General features: G+C 44.9%; 1 protein-coding gene across 2 annotated transcripts in view; it reads right to left on the bottom strand.

Moving 5' to 3' along the window:
• TET2 (tet methylcytosine dioxygenase 2) overlaps positions 1-22,155 on the bottom strand; it is a 69,802-nt gene that overhangs the window by 20,948 nt on the left and 26,699 nt on the right. For both annotated transcript variants that reach the window (XM_042812695.1, XM_042812696.1), the window contains exon 2: positions 151-3,523. In XM_042812695.1, coding sequence (XP_042668629.1) covers positions 151-3,523 — 3,373 coding nt within the window. The remainder of the gene's footprint in view (positions 1-150; positions 3,524-22,155) is intronic.

The raw sequence follows: 22,155 nt of genomic DNA, 5'->3' as shown, positions 1-22,155 counted from the left end.
ACTCATTGCTGTTCTTAAAAAAAAAAAAAAAAAAAAAAAGACACCACAAAGCTCCCCTCCTAGAGAAACATCCAACTAACCCTGCAATCTGAACCCAAGGCTAGTTTTCTTGTGAACAACTATGTCTTTAGTACATCTCTCAGCACTTACCAACACAGCTGCAAGATGGGAAATCATACTGGGTTTTGGCAGGTGTGTCCAATAAATTTTTTACAGGAGTATCCAATAACTTGGAAGGTGAGTCTAAAAAATTATTGAGAACAGTTCCAGCTGTTCTTTTGGTCGGGGTTTTCTCAGCAGACACATTTGCTTGCTGTTCTAAGATCGGGGTGTGAGTATCAAATTCTGCAGCACTGGTGTTTCTAGATAGGATGGTAATAGGGCCTGCTGTCTCAACCTTCACGTGTTTAGGCGATTTGACAGTAAAAGTCTTGTGATCAAACAGTGATTTGACCTGTATCTGTTTTAGCTGCTGTTCCATTGTCTCAATGATGCTCTTTTGTTGTGTGTTCTCACAGCCAAAGTGCTGATTCTCTTGTTTAATTGTTTTTTTCCACATTTTGTTTTCCAGCTGCCCAGTTGATAGGCGCATGCAAATGTTAGACTTTGCGCCAGCCTCAATTTTTATAGGCTTGCGTGCTGCACTGGCGCCAGACTCGGTTTTGGGTTGCTGGTATGCTTGTTGCTCCTGTTTCTGTAAGAGGTGCCACCTTAGAGCGGCGTGCTTGTGAAAATCCTTTGGGGTTTGGCTTTGCAAATGACAGCCTCTCTGATCTTGTGAGTGTGCAGGAGTTTGCTGGCTGTGCGGTAAGTACTGCTGGGGCATCGGTGCAGCCTGTTGGCTCGGGGGATCTTGACTGAGGCTACCGGCGTAGCTTTGTGGCAGCTGTATAACTGAAGCTTGTTGCATCTGTTGCTCTTGCTCTTGAAAACAGTGATTCACATCTTGCTTAGGGGGCAAGTTATTTGAGAAATACTGCATGTGTTGCAAGTCACGCGCTTTGTTTGCTCCAAAGTGTTCAAGATTTGCAGCATTTTCCTTTTTCTCTGACATCAAGTGCACGTTGTTTGGGCAGGGATGCTGCAGACCAGCACTTGTTTTCTGGCTGTAGAGGGGAGTTTTGTTGTTCATGCTCTGTACCTGCTCTAGCCCTAGCTGAAGGCTATGCAGTGGAAATGCAGTTGGTTTCATGTACTTATTCCCAGTTTGAAAGCACTCATCTGCTTTAGGCTGACTGAAAGATGTCCTGTCTGGCTGCTGCTCTGCATTGTTCTGGGAGTGGGGAATAGTTTGGGATGGTTCTTTGCTTTTCATTTGCAGAGCCTGTTGCTGGTTTGGAGTTAGCTGCGGACTGCACGGCATCTGTGTCTGCTGTGTCTGCTTTTGGAGCATCTGTTGCAAAACGTGTGAATGCAAGAACTGTTCGCTTTCCCCTGGCTGGGGATTCAAGTGCTGCTGTTTCAGTGGGGCCCCTATAGGCTGTTCAATTTGTTGTTCAGGGTGTTGCTGGAAATGGAGCTGCTGTGGAGGGTGCTGCTGCACTCGGGGCTTAAGCAAGGAATCCATCTTTGTGAGCTGTGGCTGCGGTGAGTGCTTTTGGAACAGCAGCTGCGTGTCAGCTGTGGGATGCGGCTGCAGCTGGGAGTTCTCACTTTTGTACTGCGGAGGAATTTGTTCTTGTTGCATTATTTTCTGGCTCTGGGGCTGTCCCGGCGGCCCCTTTAATGCATCAGGACTTCCAGCATACTGTTTCATATAAGCTGCTTTGGATGTATTTGCCCGGTACTGAAGAATTGATCTCAGTAATGCTTCGTTGGGCTTGTGGGGAAGCTCTCCGTGCCGGAACGGCGTGGAAACCAATTCTATCCAGGCAGGTTTTGAGTAACGCTGAGGCTGTTGCACAGACTCTTTCACTTGGTCCTTTTCTTTGTCAGGAGGAATCTCAGGTTCTCTCCGTCCTGGGAAACGCTGACACAGTTGAGGCAACTCACCATCGCTTCCGCATGCATGCAGGTTTTGGAGGGGAGGCTCTGATGGCGGCGGCGGCATTTCTTCTGGGTGCTGCTGAATGGAGGCGGCTGCAGCAGCTCGGAGATCACTCTGGCTGACTTCGTGCTGTGATGTTTGCACCTGCTGCGGAAGCCTTTGCTGGGGGTGAAGTTGCTGTTGGCTGAGGCCGGGACTTTCTGGCATTGGTCCCTGCTGTTGCCCTTCATTCTTGATCTCTTCAGGAAGAGTTTCATCGCATCTTTTGTCATAGGAATGGCGTCCTTCTCGCACCATGACGGACAGTGCACTGTTCATTTCTGGAGCAGGAGAAGTTGAGGAATCTTTGTGAAACATTGAGTTCTGTGTAAAGAAAGCACCATTTTTTTCTGCTTGCTCAGAAAACCTTTCCGGTGCAGCGTTCTGAGCTTGCAGGTTACTGCTGGAACTTAGAGAGAGGTCTTGATTGGGAACCTGCCCTATGCTTCCATGAACAGCACTGTTTCCTACAGGTAATCGGTGTGTATCATAGCCTGGAGTCTGCTGCTGTAGCTGTAGTTCTGGTTTCTGAAGTGAACAGCTACCTGGCAATACAGGTGGCTTACTGGAGTCGTCAGCACCATAGACCTCAGTAACCACTACAGCTGGCACTTGAGGCAGCTCAGAGTTTGAGGTCTGTGGGGAAGTGATCTGCCCTGAGGTATGGGATGAATGCGTTGTCTTGTGGGACAACTCATTAGTAGCCTGACTGGTAATGGCATTGATATGAGATGTGTTCTTCTGCATTGCTATGGAAACATGTTCTGGATAATATTGAGACAGTGTTTTCTCCAGGAGTTCACCATGCATGCTGTCCATGGAAGAGGCAGAAACTGTAGCACCATTAGGCATTGGCACTGCCTTGTTCTTGAGTAGTAAGACAATGTCCCTGTTGTGGCAATTAATGTTTTCCTGCTCCTGTTCATCCTGAATCAGGAGTTCATGAGGGTCTTCTGAACCACCACTGTTGTATCTTGCAGACGGCATCAACTCCGAAGCTTCATTTTCTTGTCCCATCTCAGATTTCTTCTCACTGTAGCAATTGGAGATGCTTGGTTTTTCATAGTTATCCTCTGGCTCAGCTTTTTCTCCATTTACCTCTTTGTCTTGTTTCACTTTCTTGCTCTGTTGAAGTCCAAACAGAGAGGGCTCACTAAAAGTGCGTTTTATCCCACCATTTTGCATATATTTGGAGCACGCTTTCTTCTCTTGTAGAAGGTCAGGGCTAATGCGGTGGTTTGGGCTTCCCTTTGTGTGGGGCTCTCCGTAGTTGCTCTTATTGAACAGCCGCTTGTGGTCACCGTTGACTTCGACCTCAAGCCTCTCTGTTGCTGGACTTCCGTTCTGTAGCTTCACTGCAGAATGCTCTGCCTGGCAAATGTGAGAAGATTGTGATATTAAAAATGGACTCAATCTATTGCCGTCAACATGGTTGGTTCTGTCCTGTTCCATCTGGCCTGCTCCGGGGCCATCCACAAGGCTGCCCTCTGAACGTATCTGCAAGAGAGAAGAAATGGGGAAAGCCCAGGTCAGCTGCAGGTTCACTCAGGATAGCAGATTGCCAGCAACTCCTACAGCATTCCCGCACCTTCATCCCAACTGGTTTCCACACACAGCAGCAGATCGCAGGCACACCTCGGGGAGGTTCGCTACCCTATCAGATTTTGCAGCCTTGTGCCTCCCCTTTCCCCTTGCGGGTTTATTCTTCAAGATGAAAAGAGAGAAAATACAGCGCGGTTCCTTACCGCCATTGAGCACACAAACAAATATTTCACCAAACATCTCTCATAATGGTGAAAAAAAGTATTATCTGCTTTTGAATTATTTGCATTGGCTCCTCTGTTGTTGCCCATTCTCCTCCATAAGGCAGAAAAGTCACGCGGAAACCCTGGTTCCCAGACTTGGTGCTAATCCTGTTATTTGATTATGTGTGCCAAACCCCTTTGATGCAACTTCAGGGATTATTGCCACCAAGCTTGCCAATTAGAGAGAAAACCTCCCTTTTTCAGTCTTCAGCTGTCTGACAAGGCCTTGTAAAACTGGCTTCCCAAAAGCATACACAAGTGGCAAAATCCACAAGCGAGACAAAACCTCGCCACGTTGGTATCTGTAGGAGTTCTTACACTTCAACGTCTGGATAATGTTGACAGAAGCAAATGAAGAGATTTCTGAAAAGTTTGAGGGAAATTGTATTTTTTTTCAGGTATCCTTTTAAATTTAGGCTATAGACATCAGGAATGGCTTAAACTCTGCATTTGGGTTTTGAACTGAGCCCCACAGCTGTGGAACTAGGATTTTTCCTTTGTTTGGACAAAAAGTTCCATTTTCTTCTTTAAACTAAGTGTTTTATTTATAAAATTGGAGTTTTCTTTGAATAACAGTACTGACAGTGTACAGTGAATAAATTCCATAGAATGACAATCTAATCCTGTTCATATGGATCTTCCCAAGATGCACAATCCCACTGATAAAGCCATTGTTTGACTCCGCATGTAATTTATTCTTTGTTGGCTTTATGATTCTCAAACAGTCACAAATGACAGAAGACAGACTGGCAGAGGGTTTTCCAGATGTGAGACTGCAGAGAAAATCTGAATTGTGCATGCCTTTGCCCTGAAGGTTTTATACTTAGTTTGCATCGAGGGGAATGGAAGGCTTCCCCATTACCAGGTCATGTCTGGCTGGACTGCAGAGTTAGCACAAGCATGGCACGTGGCTGTTTTGCCACTACCCAAGATCAAAAACTTCTGTCATCACATTGCTCTGCTCGTGTATTTATCCTACACTAATGTTAAAAAAACCCAAAAAACTAAAGAAGGTCTAATTTATATGGTTTTCAGTGCAGTATTCCTATGCTCAATCAATATGACTCTAAAATGCTTTTTAAAGTAGTGGTATTTCACAAGATTGGTTATTTCCAGCAGAAACATCCTTGCTTGTGGCTCCAGTTTTGGTATCAGGACAATTCAAACATAAATTTTGACTGGCAAGCACCCACACAATAGCCTGGATCCACTTCATCCTTATCCCGAACTAGGTCTTACGCTTCCTTTTCACCTTCCAGTTTCTGTATTGAATTTATCTTCTGTGTGACAGAAGTAAAGAGATCCTCTCGGCAAATAACAGTACTTAAAAAAAGTGTTTTTGAAGCTGAAGATGGAATATTTGACTGTCTTCTCTATTTTCATGACAAGGAAAGGCATTTTTCTTCCCTTCTACATATATTCCAGTATATCTCCCCAGCTAGCTTTAAAGTACCCTGAGACATGAGCCCTTGCCTCTTTCCCGGGGAAAGCAGCACAGAAAAGGATCCCTTTGATGTGTCATTCCAGGCGAGGCAGCAGAATTACGCTCCCACACTATCTCAAAAATAAAACGTCAGCCTAATCTGAAAACCATTCTTTGCCTTCACACCTTTCATGCATAGGAACTGCAGCTGACCGGCAGCTCAGACACGAGTGTGTAAGCTGCTCTACTGCACAAGTATGAAATGAAATAACAGGAACCATGGTAATTAACACCATGCTGTCAAACTGTTTCTAAAATATTTGTTTCTCTTTTAGAAAAGAAACAAAATTTGTTTCTTTTTTTAGTCTAGCTTGTTGTGTTCTAGTGTATTGTATGGTTTACAGCTTAATTCTCCCTAAATGTTCCCGGACAATCTTTCTTCTCAGCTCCTTACGCACAGGTAAGCCCACCTTTTGCTTACAAGCAGGGGCTGCCTGACTGCTCTGATGCCCTCAAGGAGTGCATCTGTGCTTCAAAAGGGAGTCTGAGATGCGTGCCGTCCCTAAAACCCACAACATTATTTTCCCTAGGTGGCAAGGATAATCATTTCCAGTGTTGGCAAAAGCCTCACAGTGTGAGCCAACCCATTCCCCTGAGTTCTGCTCATCTCCAGCATAGAAGGGATTGTCTTAGGCATTGCAAAAGACAGCATAAGTACTTGGTTCTTCAAAATAGAAGTTAATTCATGGATTGAAAAATGCTACATTTATGTTCCTTGAAGCGCAGTTAGGGTTGTTACGCTTTGTCCTCTATCTGCATTATTCACAACCCTCTCAAACTGCATCTTAGTGCAATTCTTGCTCAAGCAGTTACAGATCACAGCAATTATTTGTAATCTAAAACTGGCACGTGGCAGCTGGGCCTTTCTTACTGGTTTTACCTAGGGCACTGTGAAGATGTCTTGGTGCTGCTGCTCAGCAGGCCTGGGGTCCTTACGAAGTCTCTGCACGCATACGAGCTCTTTGCACCTCACGATTGGTGTGGGTGACAGGTCTTGCCCCTCCAAGGAAACCTGCTTTTCCCTAAGCACAGCAGTTAGGCATTTCTCTCTTCCCATAACTGTACTTTATTCAGACCATTTAGCAGCAATATGTATTCTTCCTCAGCTATAATTCATTAGAAATTCAAGTCACATCAGCAGCATCTGTGAAACAATTACTGCATCTAGGACTGACTCTGCAGTCTAATCCATCATAATTATGACTGGCCTCTTTGAAGATGCCACGATGCGTGACTTAAATATAGCACATTACTGTGCAAATGGATCAGCATCTCATTCCACCGATATGCATTCAGGTTATAATTCAGTCCACTGCTGCTTGATTTTCTCAAATACAAGCCACGTACATACATTTATTTCTCCCCACATATGGGGTGCAAATTGGAAACCAGGCACTGAAAGAGAGTTAGAGATTTCTTTGGTTTATGGGCAACTTTCGTATATTCCTGCTACCTCTATCAATACATCAAAACAGAAAAGCTGTGTAAGGTGCTGTTATCCACGTGGCAACAGAAGTACTCATAGCTACATTGATTTTCTTTCCTGGAAAATCTTTACTTTAAACCAGATCGAGAGATTCGTACGTCGTTTTGAATAGTGCCCATACCTCGGGAGTCTGTGAATGCAAAGCAGCTCAGTTGATCGAATGGACAGAGAGGTGCTGCAGGGCAGCACAGAATTCCACACAGCCGGGCAGGAATACACAAGGGAAGTGAATTTACCTTTGTGTCTTGCTAAAGTGCGGTTTAATACTTTCTCATTACACCCTCTTGCTCTTGTCATCTGGGTACAACAGTTGGCTTCACTTCTGGCTTAATTTGCTATGTATTGCTATACCCTGCTGTACAATTACTTCCCTCCTGAGAAGCTCACGCTGTTGGCAAAGAGGTCTAAAGCTTGAATTGCTGAGTGGAAAAGCTTCTGAAGCATAGAGTTTTGGTTTTTTTCCCCTAATTTGAGAATGAATGAATGAAAACTTGAGAAAAGGCATAAGCAGAGTGCTTCCTACATACAACCACTCATACAAACAGCAATATCAAAAAGCTCAGTTGGCAGACAAATAGGATATGCTTCAGGTTTTAACTCTGAGGAGCCTGTAACCCCAAATTCAGCCCTGATGCCTACTGAGAAATAAATCACAGAATTGTAGAATCACAGAATCACAAGGTTGGAAAGAACCTACAAGATCATCTAGTCCAACTGTCCTCTCATTACCACTGCTACCACAAGCTACTAACCCATATCTCATAGCTCCTCATCCAGATACCTTTTGAACACTGCCAGGGACGGCAACTCCATCACCTCCCTCTGTACCAGCCCAAGTACAATCCATTAGACTGCAGGCAAAACCCTGTAAAAACTTCAGCACTAAAAACTGAAAAATTCTGGACTTGTATACATGCAATATTGCTTCTAGTTATCTTGACAGCGGAATTTTTTCTTTCTAATTCTGGATGTGTAAGGGGTTGTGATGCTCAGCCCCATGATTTATAGCTGTGTGGATATTATGACATGTTATTTTCCTCTGGCCTTGTTAATTAGCAGTTACTTCAGCTGTACTTTGGGTTAGTACTTGTAAGTGAGCAACAAAGGTCACTAGAGGAGGAACAATGTGCCATTAACTCAGATCCCTGGATGTGATGCAACACATCCAGATTTCTTATTAGGGAGACATTTTCATTATTACTGTTGCACATATGGAAACTGTTTGTGTAGTTTCATGAGTTTTGTGTATGTTTTGCATTTATGGTGCACTGTGCTTATAGACTGAGAAGCAAAACAAGATTCCCCATGGAGACCAATGTGGAAGGCAAGACCAGGAACGCCCACTTGCCCACACTCCAGGGCTTTGTCCTTCACAGAACACCTTCTTCCCAAGCCACCACTGCTGGTAATTTGTAATAAATCCTATGCCATAAAAACCCAGATGCCATGTTGGCCTGTGAAGAAGGTGTTCCCTAAGAATTTGCTGTCCTTCCTACCAGCACCAGTGCTTTCTCATCGCAATGTGGCAGCAGAGGAATGCAGTGCAACCTCAACACGGACATTGAGGAGGCCCCAGTAGGACAAAGGCAGCCTGTTGTCGGCTGCGCTCTGTGGCTGACACTGGGGTCCTTCTGCCCCACGTTCAGCTGTCTCTTCATTTGGATGGTGTATTTATACAGTGCATTAAAAATGCTTTGGAAAAATACTTGCCTAAGAATGCAGTGCATTCACTGTCATTTCAAGCCTTTGAGTTGAGATTACATTTCTTTCTAAAATGAATACACATCTTGTTTTCTCACTGTAGATTTATGTAGCAGTTATGGGGTTAATCTAGAAACTACTGGATGAGGCTCTGTTACTGCATTCTGCAGGAGGTCATATTACATGAATGTAATTGTTTTCTCTGGTATTTAGATATATGAATAATCTGTGTCAAACAGGAAAGAAAATGTGGGATGGTAAAAATTTGTTACCTCATTTATAGTTAATTTATCCTTAATTTACAGGGGAAATGGTGACTGGTGAATATAGATATAAACAGACATAAGGGAATGAAGGGCATGGGATTTCTGAAATATGAGGATTAATAATTCATTAAATCTTATCCAAGCCAGAAGCCTCATAATTCATGCATTTTTAAACCAACTAGTGCTAACCCTCTTCAATTTATTGACACCAGCACTTGCATTTCAGTGGTGCAATGATCTAATGCAGAAGCACTTGAATCAGTTTGATTTTTGACCTTAAAACAGGGCAAGAGAGTAAAGCTAAACTGGTCTGCACAGTGATTTCCCCCTGCCCTATTATATGCCCATCACCAAGACTGGATACTGCATAATACCTGCACAGGCATGAAAAACTGCACTCCCTGACAATTGCATAAAATCAAGGAGAGTGACAATTAAATGCCTCTACAGCATGGGTAGAAAAAAAAAAACAGTTATGTGAAGGGAATGAATTCAGGAATATGAGATGCGAGTAAACAGGAATTATAATGTCACCTCACATAGTGCTCCAGTTCCTATTTTTTCTCATTAATACTTCAGACAAGCTTTGCACCTGATCTTAACAGGCAGTGCTTCTAACAGAAACACGCAGTGCTCACTTGGTATGCCCACTCACTATCTAGATGGGAACTGTTTCCCAAAAGCCTGATCTTCAGGAGCAGGCTGGGTGTGGGAGACGAAAGGACCTTCCTGCTGCAAGAACCAGGACACTGAGGTCAAGGCTGCTACCTCCTCTTGTTCTTGCTGGCTGGAACCATGTTTCTGTGGTTTAGATCTGGTGTATACGATTGGTGTGTGCTGGCAGACCATCACATCGCACCACAAAGCTGGGGATGCTCAAGTAAGCATGCTCAAAGTGAGGTGTTTCCATTCAATATCAAGAAAAATGTTGGGGTAAGAAAGTAAAGCAAAGTCTCTTTTTTTCTCCCTTTGTCAGTTGTGCTAGTTTTAGGTATGCCAAGCTATGGCTGGCAAGTTATCAAGTATATAGGCACTGAATTTGTTTCTTGAAACATGGTAGAATGCAAGAGATGATTTTCTCTTGGGTTCTTCAGCTACCCCATGTGTCAAGTGGTAATGCTGATACTTGTGGCTGAAGAATATCAACTATCTGAAAGCAATAGCTAAGTGCTGATGCTGCTCTGGCCGAGTTCTGCAGTGCAGCGTGCCTCTGCGAGCATGAGAGCTTGCCAAAATAAGCAAGCGTTGGTGGCTCTTCAAGACACACTTGATGTTATCAACCTGCCATTTAGGGAAGGTTACTGAGAGGTCAGCGTCATCGCTATCTTCCAGTTTCTGTGATCTTTGTCCATCTGGCTTCAGACCTGGATGTAGCATGGATTTCTTTAGTTGATCGCTTCCTGACAGCAGCTGAAGGTTGATTCTCTGTAATGATTTCATCACAGCCCTGCTAAATAGTGCATCCTCCTTGGAAACTAGAAGCAATGGGTGAGATGTTCTTGGCTTTCTTCATCCCTTTCTACAAAGAAGTAAGGATCCAAAAGAAAAAACACTGATAGACTTGAAGACCTTCTACAGATTTCAGTATTTCATTGTGGTGTGTCAGTAACAATGGAAAACGGGAACAGAAATGGTCCTGTTTGGCATCTGGGGAAAAGAAAAGCAATAGGAGAGAAAAAAGTGTTGTAGGCAGCAGCATCCTCAGAAAACCCGTTTACACAGCTTTGCTTTCCATCATCCTTTGAACTTCAATCAGGAAATCCAGTTGGGTCTCCTGGTTTTGCTGAAAACGGAACTTTGGATGAATCACACAATTAAAGAATCCTTGGATTTGGAAGGGACCCTTAAAGATCACTTGAAGTACAGTTATCTTAAAGTTTTCCTCCAAAAGTTAGAGGTGAAGGCCATGCTGAGAGGAGGCTGTGGCCAGGGAGAATGTAGTGACCATACTGGGGCCAGTTCCTCCAAGCACTGCTCCAGCAGATGCCCTCAGGTGACGAAGCATAGCATTCATCCCTTTTGCTGGCCTCGCTTGTGGCAGCCTGTAACTCCAAGCACATTCCTCTTTTACTCCAGTGTGCCAAAGGCCAGTGCTGGGAATCCCTGGGCAGAGGGCCACGAGATGTCGGAGTGTCCATCTGTAAGATGCTGCATGTGGGTGCTCCTGGGCTCCTGCTTCACCTGAGGCTCTGCTTCCAGATGGAGATGATTGAGGAACCGAGCCAAAACAAGGGTACATGTTTTGGGAGGATCTTGTGCTGTTTTAATCACTGTGTGATTAGATTGGAAACTGAGTTTTCTTGCCCACATGTAATGTTTTCTTCCCACTTTGTCTGTGCCTTGTATGATACGCAAACCAATGACTCATAAGCATATGGGAGAAGTAGGTTTGTGAGGAGCCTCAGGAGATAAGTGCCCGGTTCCTCCATCCTAGACAACACCGGCCAGACCTGTTTTAGCCCAATCCAGCATGTTCTCAGAGGTCTCGAACGATGCAGATTCCTTGATAACCCAGTTACACACAGTGTTTCGTTGACCTTATGTATTAGAGAGCTTCTCTCATTTAAAACAAACTCAAACTCTCTTTCTGTCTATCAGTGACTTGCAGGACAGTTTTTCTTCCTGTGCTATGGCTGTTTTCCCTGTGCCACTGAAGGCTTATCAGTGCTCCCCCTTCAATCAGAACAAACAGCCCAGTTTGTGCCATTTCATCTCCTGCCCAACTGCATCTCTGTGCACAGCAGTTGTTCCCCGACCAGACGCGCCAAGGTCATGCAGCAAAATGCGAGGGTCTGTTCCTTGGAGTGCTCATGCACATACTACATTTTGCTACACTTTCCCTAGCTGAAGACATCTGATATATAAGCAGCTATAATACAAGCCTGTAGACCATTTAAAACCCAGTGTGAATTAGCTTGGCTCTCCCTCAACAATTAAAGTCTCAGTTTTATTCCCTCAGTGTGAGAGGGATGGTATAAATTTCATTGAAATCAACAAAGCCAATTCATTATTTCAAGCACTACCTTACAGCAGAGGCTGTTTCCTTGAAGACTTTTAAAGACCTTCCTTGAAGCCTCTGACTTCAGTACATTACAGTCCAGAAACTACTGGCACAAACATCTCTCCTGATTTACACTGCTGCTGAGGCACCACAGAAGATAAGAATCTTACGCATTTTTAGAGGTCTATTAGAAGATGCTGCCTGGAGCTACAGTTGCCATTCAGCTTCTCTCTGCATTTGTGTGTGGTCTTCAGGAGAAGTTTTCATGTGGGTTACTGCAATCTCCAGGCAACAATGGTGTGGATTATCATGCTGAAATCTACATCGGGGAAAACAGCTACAGTTGCGTCTCCAGATGTACAAGAGATGAAAGGCAAGGTGTTTTTCATGACTGTAGCCAGCTGATGACCCGGGTGCAGTGGAAGATCTCACCCTGATAAAAGCTCAGCTCTGGGAGAGAAACATGGGAGTTGGCGCTGCTTTTCCATGGCTCTGAACATGCAAATGCCTGGCATGGATACAGCCACCATCCTGTTTGGTTGTGGGCTGGAGATGGAGAGGTGGGATGGAGCTTTGCTTTTGAATACTCAACAGGCTAGTTTGGAAAGAACTTGATCATCAACCAATCTTAGATAAAATGGCCTGGGGCCCAAACAAATTGTAAGGCAAGAGACACCCGCTGCATGCCATGCCAGTAGTAGTCAAGGAATTAGAGCCTAGCATCTCCAGGCTGGCCCAGAAAACAGATTTTCTGTAGTTGCCTTCCTGGCTACAGTAATTCCACCCCTGCACCACATCATTCTAATTTTTTCTTTCTACTATTTAGAAAGAGTTTTTAGCTTTTTCTTTACAAAGCTGCTACTAATCCGTCGTGGGGATCAAATTATGGGCTCTAGTTTGTTCTTGCATAAAACCAGGGCAGTTTGAGAGTTCCTTCTTGTACTGCTATATCCTCATTTCCACAGAACTCATATTTTATCTATAGCCATTAGAAGCTCCTTAACATTCAGAAGTCAATGGACAGTATGCAAGTAACTTCATTTTGTGGCAAGAAGCATTTAGAGAGCTCCTGGAGAAGAAGGCTTACTGCAGGGAGGCCTACTGCATTTGCCTTTCTGTCGAATGTCGCTCCTGTGCTTCAGGGATATTGAAAGCCAGGAGCAAGTTGAGATTTCACAAGCAGGATTCCTGTCTAAAAACAGAGTTCTACCATGAAGGCTTCCCCCTTCTACCAGCTTATAGGATTGTATAAAAATTTGAGATTATACAGAGAAAGGGCTGGAGTGCCAGAACGAGCTGCTGTTCCTACTTTCCTTTAATTTCCAATAATTCAAAGCACATTCTTTCTCCTGCTTAAATTTTCCTCTTTATGGCAAGATGCAACATGAAGAGACAGAAAATTCTCTGCCGCCAAGCTGAAAGAGAGGGAAAAAACCCAGCAGATTGTGTTTTAACTCTTGTTAAGACTTTCAGATACACACAGCCGACGCTTGGAAGAGCGGTATTTGAACAGTCCTATAGGGAACTTCAACACTCCTCTCCCTGTCTTCCTTTTCAAATATTTTCAAAGCTTTGAAAACAGTTGGTCGTTCTTCATTCTGGCGACTTGCCATCAGCTGCTGTCGGCTCCAATCAGTTCACGGGCTTCCAAGGTACCCAGTAGCCAAGCAAGCTTGAGAGAGTTTGAGACTAATGAAAGACCTTTGATATTTGGGGATACGGAGAGCTACAGAGGAACGGATAAGTTAAAGGAAGGGCTGTCAGTTCCCGCAAAGCCTGCCTCATATTCCCAGTCACGAGATAGCATTTCACTAATTGATTATTGTCCATCCATAACATAGCCATGCTTTTACTGCACAAAGCAGCAGAGAGGGCAAAGAGCTCACTACGGTACAGAGCATGCTTGGCCTCTTTTAGAAAGCTGGGAATACAGATCTGAGATACTGGACTACTTTGAATGGAGCTCATTAATTGTAGCTTGGAACTTTTTTCAGCTAAAGTAAATATCTTCACTACAGACAGTGAAAATTAATAGAAGCATTTTAAATCTTTGCTGTTCCTCAGAAGAGTGGCAAGCATGCTGAGGTCAGGTGCCTGTATTTGCTGTTTAGATATACACCTCCACAGGAGGACCCATTCCCACAAGTCCCTAATGTCTTGGAATGTTAGTTGCACCTACAGTTAGAATTAAAAATGAGATTGCAGGAAAACCTGGACGAGTGACTGGTACGACCGGAACACTGGCTGCTCCAGTTAAAATACTTGTTTGTCCTTTTGTGTCCCATCCATCACACACCACAGTCTAACTGGGCAGCTTAAAATATGAGACTGTGCCTTAGCTCTTCTGGCCTCATTGAAAATATTCAACGTCTCAAAACAGCTGCTACTACTTAATGATCTTCTGGTAACTCAGGCTGATTTCTTTTGTTATACACTCTCAAGATTAAATTTTGCTTTGGCCTCCATTGCCTGAAGGAGGCTATTGTAAAACAGGATACTCAGAAATCAGCAAAAAGCTAAGACAGAAAACCAGACCACTTTAACTTGCCAGTGAGTTCAGGACACTGAGATCCTGCTAGAAGCAGCCTAGTACTGAGGGCTGATGGCTGAGGGATTGCTTTACAACAAAATGAGTGGCTTTGCAGAAGAGCAACATCTCCACGATAGACTAAGAGGTGTTCTTTGATGTTACTGTTTTAAACCTGGTTTGACCAAACTGGCTATTAGATAAATAATTAGATGTTGATAAGCACTGTTGTTACTTCAGATGGTGGGAAGGGATTTGCATTCTGTTTTACAAGAGACCCATTGGATAGAGCTCACATCTGTCGAATGCTGAAAAGCCTGATCAGGATTACAAGGAAACGGCTAAAAAAGATTAAAATATCTGGTCAGCAGTAATAACTCTCAGTCTACTGTGTTTGTGTTGGAGGAAAGTTTGGTGGACTTAAGATAGCAGCAAGGAAGAAGGAGAGGTTTTGTGAGAGGTTTTCTGTGACGAAGTTAGCAGAAGGAAGTGGATGGGGATGGGAGAATGTGCTCCACGGGGCTGCAGGAAGCCGAAGCTGAAGTAAGGCAGCACAAAAATGAGAACCTGCAGCTTGAAGCAGAATATGAAAATAGTCCTGGGACTAAGAGGACTGAGGCTGGCTGTGTGACCCAGCCCAGGTATCCCTTCGGTGCATAGCTCCCATTCTGGCCGGCCTCCCTGGGACAAGCAGCCACAGGAAATGATGTAAACTGGGAAACAGCAAGTACCTGGGACTAGGGGTGAAACTAACAGCTGATGCTGTTTTTATGTGTTATGAAAAGCTTTCCTTTGAAAACCAGCAAAGGGACGCTTACAGAAGAACACTGTCAGTAACAAGGAGTCAGAGGAGGACTGTAATGAAGTTCTGGATGAAACGATCACGGGATTTTATTTCTATGCTCTCTGTTTGTCTACTGCTTAGAATGTTAATAGCAATTCAAAGGCCCAAGGAAGGCAGGAGAATCCAGCTAATTCCTGCAGAGACAGCTGATGAGAAAAGCCTCCCTTCTTAATTGAAAGTTTAAGCTCTTGCTTTGCAACTACAGCACTCATTTTCAAGTAATTGAAATACTTCGATCCCAATCAATCTTCAGAGGAACTCTCCCACATGACCCTCCCAATCTTCCAGTGCAGACCAACTCCACATTTACTCCATCTAGCAGCTGCAGCCCTGTCTATGGCAGAGGAGTTGAAACTTGATGATCCTTGAGGTCCTTTCCAATCCAAGCCACACAATGATTTTGTGAGATGTGCTGTTTGACCCTGGGTACCAGCTGCAGGATTGCTGAAGGCACTGCTCTGGGGCTGGCTGTCCCTGGAGAGCCCGGGATCACTGGGATGCTGCGGTCGCATGTGACCACACTTAGCCTTTGTTTGCATTGCAGCTGGAACGGGGCAGGCACCAGCCCTAGCCAATCATTTTGCTCATACAGGTCACCACCAATGATGCTGAGAAAACCCAGCATTTGGAGAACAAAATCTGCTAAATGTTAGTGCCCCTCTGGGCATCTGGGGAGGCATGAAGGGAGTCTATACCTGCATGGTTCTCATTCTACATATCTAAAACAGATGGATGGCCCAGCATGTGGAGCAGAGACTGTGCAACTGCCTGCCCAAACTGCAGCTCGGGCATGCATAAGGCAGTGCCCACAGACTGTGTGCAGCTCTGCATGGGAAAGCATACAGCATGTAGCACAGCATGTAGGATTTTCTCCTGACCAGAAATTCAGGGATGAGCTAGTCATAGAGATTGCAGAAGAAATAGCTACACTTCTCAGTGTCAAATGAACTTTGCTGACTTGAGATTTTAGTGGATTTTTGATAGTCCAACTGGGGGCAGCTGTAACAGCTCCTGTTAACCCTTTGTACTTCATTTGTGGCCTTGCCATTGTTTTAGATTTTGACTTAAGTAGCTTTCACATAACACACAGCTACTTAAATAAGTGCAAAGTGATTTGCTGCGCTATTTATGCTATCACTTACGTGTACACGGAAAAGCAGACCATAAAATGTAGCATCTGTTGCTGTGGCCAGGAAAGCTCCTATTGGCTAGACCAGAGGCAAGATTTTACCCAGCAGCATTACAGATTCTAGTAACTTAGAGGTGCTGCTTTCCATAACAGGAAAAGTAGGCTGTGGTGGTATTTTTCATATTGGTCATGCCTCAGTAACTCCCACTGTGCTCTTCTTTTGTAATACTGAGCCCTTCTTTGCATGATGATGTTTATTTGCATTCTTTGTGTTCTTTGCTTGAAGGGAAACTCTTCTGTGAGCTTCTTTCTTTCTTTCTTTCTTTCTGGTAAACATTTAATTTCAAGGTCAATTTCCTATATTTCACATCTTCTCAAAGGGGAAAAAATAAACTTGTAATTTCTGACTGAAGAAAAAATGATGTATAGTATTACATACCTGACCTGTCCAAAGAGCAAAGATCAATCCTCTCTTTCAACCCTAACTGGAAAGTGCATTTGACAAAGCCATGCTGTCACACAGATCTCCTGCTGGGAAGAGCTGTACAGTTCTCTCACTTGTTATGTTTTAGTCACGGCACGAAGCATAGTTAGAGTCATGACATATGGCAGATTAGATGTTGTACATTTCTTCGTTTAAAACTAACATGCACCACATGGCTACATTGCAGTCCCACGTCCTGTACAATGGTACTCCTGAACATGTATCCCAAATCCACCCATGGATCTGTGGCTGCCTCGCTGCACGTAAGGATTCAGCACCCGAGGATTTGGCACTGCAAAGTCTTCTATAAAAGGGCTACTCCTACAGGACACCCCAAAGCCATAAGTCTGCATTTTCATATCTCACACAACTGCAGACCACAGTTGGTCTGTCTTACGAGCAGAACTGCAGAATGCTTTATAGCTGGAAACCAAATCAGCAGTGGAAGGGCAGAAATCTCTCTTCTCAGTTCGGCAGTTCTCGCAGTTGAATTGATTTTATTGTTTTCATTTCAGCATTGAGAGCTGCTGAGGAAGGGAGAAAATGTAGGCAAATCTTGTGCTCATACTGTCTGTCCTGCAGCAAAACTTCTGTATGCATTTTCCGTTTGTTCTTATGAATGTTAAAAACATAATCCTGACCGTCTTTTGGGGGTGAGGGAGAGGGATTATTTTGTAGCTATAGCGTCTTAGAAATGTAGCAACAGAAACATCTGTCATAATGAAAAGCAGTAACTTCAGTAGCAGGCTATGCAAGTGGAGCAGCACACTTGTTTTTACAAAGGTAAGCCCTGTATTGGTGCTCAGTTCAGACAGAAAGCAGGAATCCTTCTAGATCGGTACGGGAGTTGCAGAAACACAGAATCTTTTTCACAGCTGACCTTGAGGGGCTGCCCAGGGAGGTGGTGCAGTCACTTGCCTGGAGAAGCGTTAAGGAAATGTTTAGATTTCTAAACATGCTTAGTGTAGAAATATGGGTGAACAGTTGGACTGGATGATCCTGGAAGTCTTTTCCAACCTTGGTGATTCTATGATTCTGTGCTTTTCACTCCTTGAGTGTATGGGTGTCTTCTCAAGAAGTAGAAATTCTTGTTCTTGCTGTGCACTGAGGAAATTAGGATAGTATCACAAGGGGAGGGAGCTGTGTTTTCCTAAAAGGTGAGTTATTTAAGGAGGGAGGGAAGGAACAGCCAGAAACCATTTTGGGGGAGATGTTTTCCAGGGGAAGGAGAAAATGCACAGTATCACTGCTGAGACCAATTGCACTGAAAAAAAACTCTGAAAAGAGATAACTGTGAGGGGATCCAAAGTCCAGACAAGGAAAATATGCTCACCAAGGGTGAAGTGGCAGAGATCAGCGTTCAGATTGAAACTTCTGTTCTAGGGAAAGAAGGGGGTGTTTTTTTTCTAATAATCCAATGAAATGTTCATTTAACAGAGAATAAAAATGCAAATGTAGGAAACTTTCCACGCCTGGGCTGAGAAATCCCTCAGAGGCACCAATGCCCTGAATAGATCCTGCTGCAGGCAGGTAATGACTTGCAGCTCCCCGCTGCAAACAAAGCGCTCCGCACCGCTGCGTGACAGCTGCAGGCACACCATGCCTGAGAGATGGCACAGTTATTCTGAGTGCGGCCAACAGGAGTTTATCTGAGGATAAAAGAGGGAGGGATTCCCTCCGCAAGGTCAGCGCAGGAGAGGGACGGGCTGAGCAGCCCTCGGTGCTCACCAGCCTTAATCCAGGCCGTGCTGGGCAGCTCCAGTGCAGGGCAGGTTGGGCTGGATGCCTCAGAGGCCATCTAGGAAGTCATTCGCTGGTTTGCTGATATCGTTTGTTGTTGTTGTTTTGCTTTCTCTTTTATTTGTATGGAAAACAAGTGCTCAGGGAGTTCCTGAAGGGAGGTCACCCTGTTCCTCCCATAGGGTGCACTGCCAGCAGCACTGTGCTGCTGACCTCGGGGCTCCTGGCACTGCACCGAATGCCCGATAATCCATAAATTCAGATGGTCACCAGAGATAATGTTATGTGCTTGCAGAAGAATGGGCCTTTGTCCGAGTGAGCCGATCGCTGACTTTGCTGGGAGGGAGCTGTCTTCATTTCTGTGTATTTCTATTCAGTTGCTGCAGAAACATCCCCATCTGCTTTGAATATACACTTTAATTTCAAATCCTAGCAAGAAATGAAGCAAGCCAGCTTGCTATGCCTGGCAGAGGACACACATGGTGAGTCGCTGAACCCAAAGCTGTTCCAAATGCCAGGAATGTTGCAGACTTTAATGCCAAGTTACCTTGCTTTGTGTTCTGCTCAATCATACAATGGTCACCATCAGAACTGAGTTCTGTTGGTCTGTTCTTTAAGTGCTGCCAGTATCTCAGCAATACGTGCTTTCTTTGTTGTCTTCTCTGCTAGGACAATGTGGTTTCAGGATGTGACACAGTGGAAAAAAAAAACAACAAACCCGTGTAATTTCTCTGGAGAAAGCAGGCAATGGGCATTTCCTGCTCTCATGCACAATTAATGGGATAGACAAGAGAGAAAGCACAAATTAAGTTGTTAATTAGCCTTATTTATACAGCAATAGCATGAATTCATGCAGTCTGACATGGTTTTTGCAACTAAGAGTAGAATTTTGCATGCGTAGATGCATATATATGCATATACAGAAATGCCCAAGCACTAGTTTGTGCTGTATGATCTGCACAGTCCGAGTTCTTGCTTGCCTCTCTCAGAGCAGGAAATTTTATCCCCAGCTGTCAACAGGTGTCAGAAACAGAAGCAGCTGGACCCAGAACTGTACAAGATTCCTGTTTCTGATCTGATAAACTTGCAAATAAACCACATGCAACCCAGCAAAGGCTGATGTTGGTGCAGACCCTTGGCTTGCTTCTGTCCTGTCCTGTGGGCTGTAGCCAGGGAATAGCGAGCGATACATAGGCTATCTCACAGGCTGATAAGAAGCAGAGCTGCCTCTTAAATAGCTCGTAGCTGAAAGGAATCATAGAAATGTGAGTTATTTGCATCACATCCCAGAGAGAGTATAATTTAAGGGAATTTTTTTGTGATGGAAAGAAAATGGACAAGTGAAACTGTTGAAGCAAACCTAAGCTGCTAGCTGTGAGAAAGGACAGAAAAGGAGAAGAGGGTTTACTGTGAGCTGAAAAGAATTGAAAGATGCCCATTCAAACGCTTCATCTGCCTGCTAATTTTAATTAAGAGTCCTCCTTTGTAACTACAGCACAGAGCCTGAGTCTTTAAAAAAAAAAGAGTTGTCACTAGGCAGATTTCTGTGAGCCTGCTGATTGAATCATCATTTTAATCTCCTCGCTGCCTCCCCCTGCCCCCAGCAGAAGCTACCGGGTGCCTTACGCGACAATTAGCGTGCTGGGAACTGCTGCCGCGCTCCTCAGGGAGTTCCCGCGATGCACAGCTCCTGATTGCTGCCTGACTAAAAGGCTGAAACCTGCCAGTGTTAAACCGTCCTGTGCTCTTTGAAGCCTGGGTGCAGATCTGTTTTTAAGCAGGAAAAGTATTTCCCCTCAGCTTTTCCTTTTTTTTTATTGTAGAGGAAAAACTATTTCTCCCAATTCCTCCCATTAGCCCCCTCCTTCAAAAAGAACCCACTGGACTTCAGGGAACTTGACACATGCAATGGGCTTTGCAAAGAAAAAGCAGAGTGACAAAAAATGCTTTTGTGTGCATTTTTGTGGTGCCCTGGCACTTTCCTGGATCCTTCCTTGCCCTACTGGCTCTTGCCCATGAGCACAGTGCTACAAGCAGCTCTGTGCCCAGCAGAGTCCCAGCCAGGGTCCCAGGGTTACTGAACTGGCGGTCAGTGTTTCCAGTCAGACAGCACCCACTGGCCCAGTCCCCTCTCCCGGCAGAAGCAGGCAGCAAACAACAGTAAACAAATCCCCCCTCTGCCTTCTCCCCCTGTCACGGCTGAAAGCTGCAGCTCCAGCCAAGGTCTGCCCATGGGGCTGTGCTAATTGAGATGCTGTTTGGCAGCAGTCTGCGTCCTTGCACAAATGTTCACAAAATGACTAATTAAAAACAAGTCTCTTGCCCCGCTTCCTTCCTTCAACAAGTTAACTTAGGCACGTTTTTCCTTTCATTATTTTATGGACAACAATAAAGAACACGCTAAGGGAAGAGTGCTTCAGGAGCAGTTCTGTCTGACAAAATACCAGTGAGGCTGTCCTGTTCTTCCCCCACACCCTGATGGCAGCCTGCTGTGCTAGGAAGATAGAAACCAGAGGAAGTTTGAAAGGGGAAAGGTGAGCTGGTCCCACCAGCTTGGAATTATAGCACAAAAGGAAGAAATATGCTCAAGGAAGAAGCCCTGCTTCTGTTGTCCTGAAGTCCTCTGGACACTCAGTGTGCGGATGAAGAGCGGCTGAGTGAGCTGAGGGCAGCACAGAGCTGGGTCTGAGCTGGGGAACCCCTTGGTCCAGCTGCCCAGCTGTGTGACTGTGCTCCGCAGCCTCCGCAAGCAGCAGCCTGGTGCCAGGCCGGCACAGTGCCTCATTACATCATGGGCGACTGCAGCGTAAGCGTGGAAACATGCAAGGAATGGGAGTAGCGTCAATTCAGGAAGACTAAGCAGGTTGTGTAATGGGGAAAACCAGCTAATGCAGGAGGAGAAAGCAACAACGAGGTGACGGCTCAACTGGCAGTAGAACGATTTCCACACTGATCTGAGCTCATCAGGCAACAGCTGGATTTTGTTCTTCCTGGCAGCTGCTTGGGAAACCTTAATACAACTCAATACAGGGCTCAAGAGATGAGCAGATGAAACAGTGTTTAACCACATAGCCATGCAGATCATGGGGATTTGTGAAAGTGTTTCAGTAGTTAATATAATTAAAAATGTACAAGAATTACAGGAGTAGCTGCTGAACCTCTTAGTGCCCCTGCAGGGATGGTCATAGGGCCCGATCCACCAGGAGCCAGGCACGCAGGTTGGGCGGGCACAGACCAGATGCTAACAGGTCCCTCCCGCTAGGCACTGAGCGCTGCCACACCACACCGCAGCACCCAGCTCTCCAACACATCTGGTATGTGGTCAGCCATCCCCTCTGCCACTTGTGGGACTGCTGCTGACCTCCACGAGATCCCAGCTATATGTGGACAGATGCCAGGAGCAGCCTTACAGACTCAGATCAGGCAATAGCAAACGCACCTGGAGCTGTGCTGTTGTGAGGGAGTGACCTCCCTCACTACACAGGGGGACTCATTTCAGAGTTACAAGGAAAAGCAGGGCTTGCATTTCCTGATGTGAAAACATCTCCGTATGCTGGCAGCCAGATCTCAGTGCACAAGGACAGAATAACTTGATTACTCACCCAGAAGCCTGTCTTGCTCTGAAATGGTTAACTACTTTTTGTTTGGAGTAAGGAGAGGGCA

The sequence above is a fragment of the Centrocercus urophasianus genome, unplaced genomic scaffold (genome assembly GCF_019232065.1).
Source record: "Centrocercus urophasianus isolate 14NV4802_14NV808 unplaced genomic scaffold, USGS_Curo_1.0 seq_13, whole genome shotgun sequence".
NCBI classification, from domain to species: domain Eukaryota; kingdom Metazoa; phylum Chordata; class Aves; order Galliformes; family Phasianidae; genus Centrocercus; species Centrocercus urophasianus.
The sequence above is the reverse complement of the archived record's forward strand: the minus strand, read 5'-3'. Positions and strand labels throughout refer to the sequence as shown.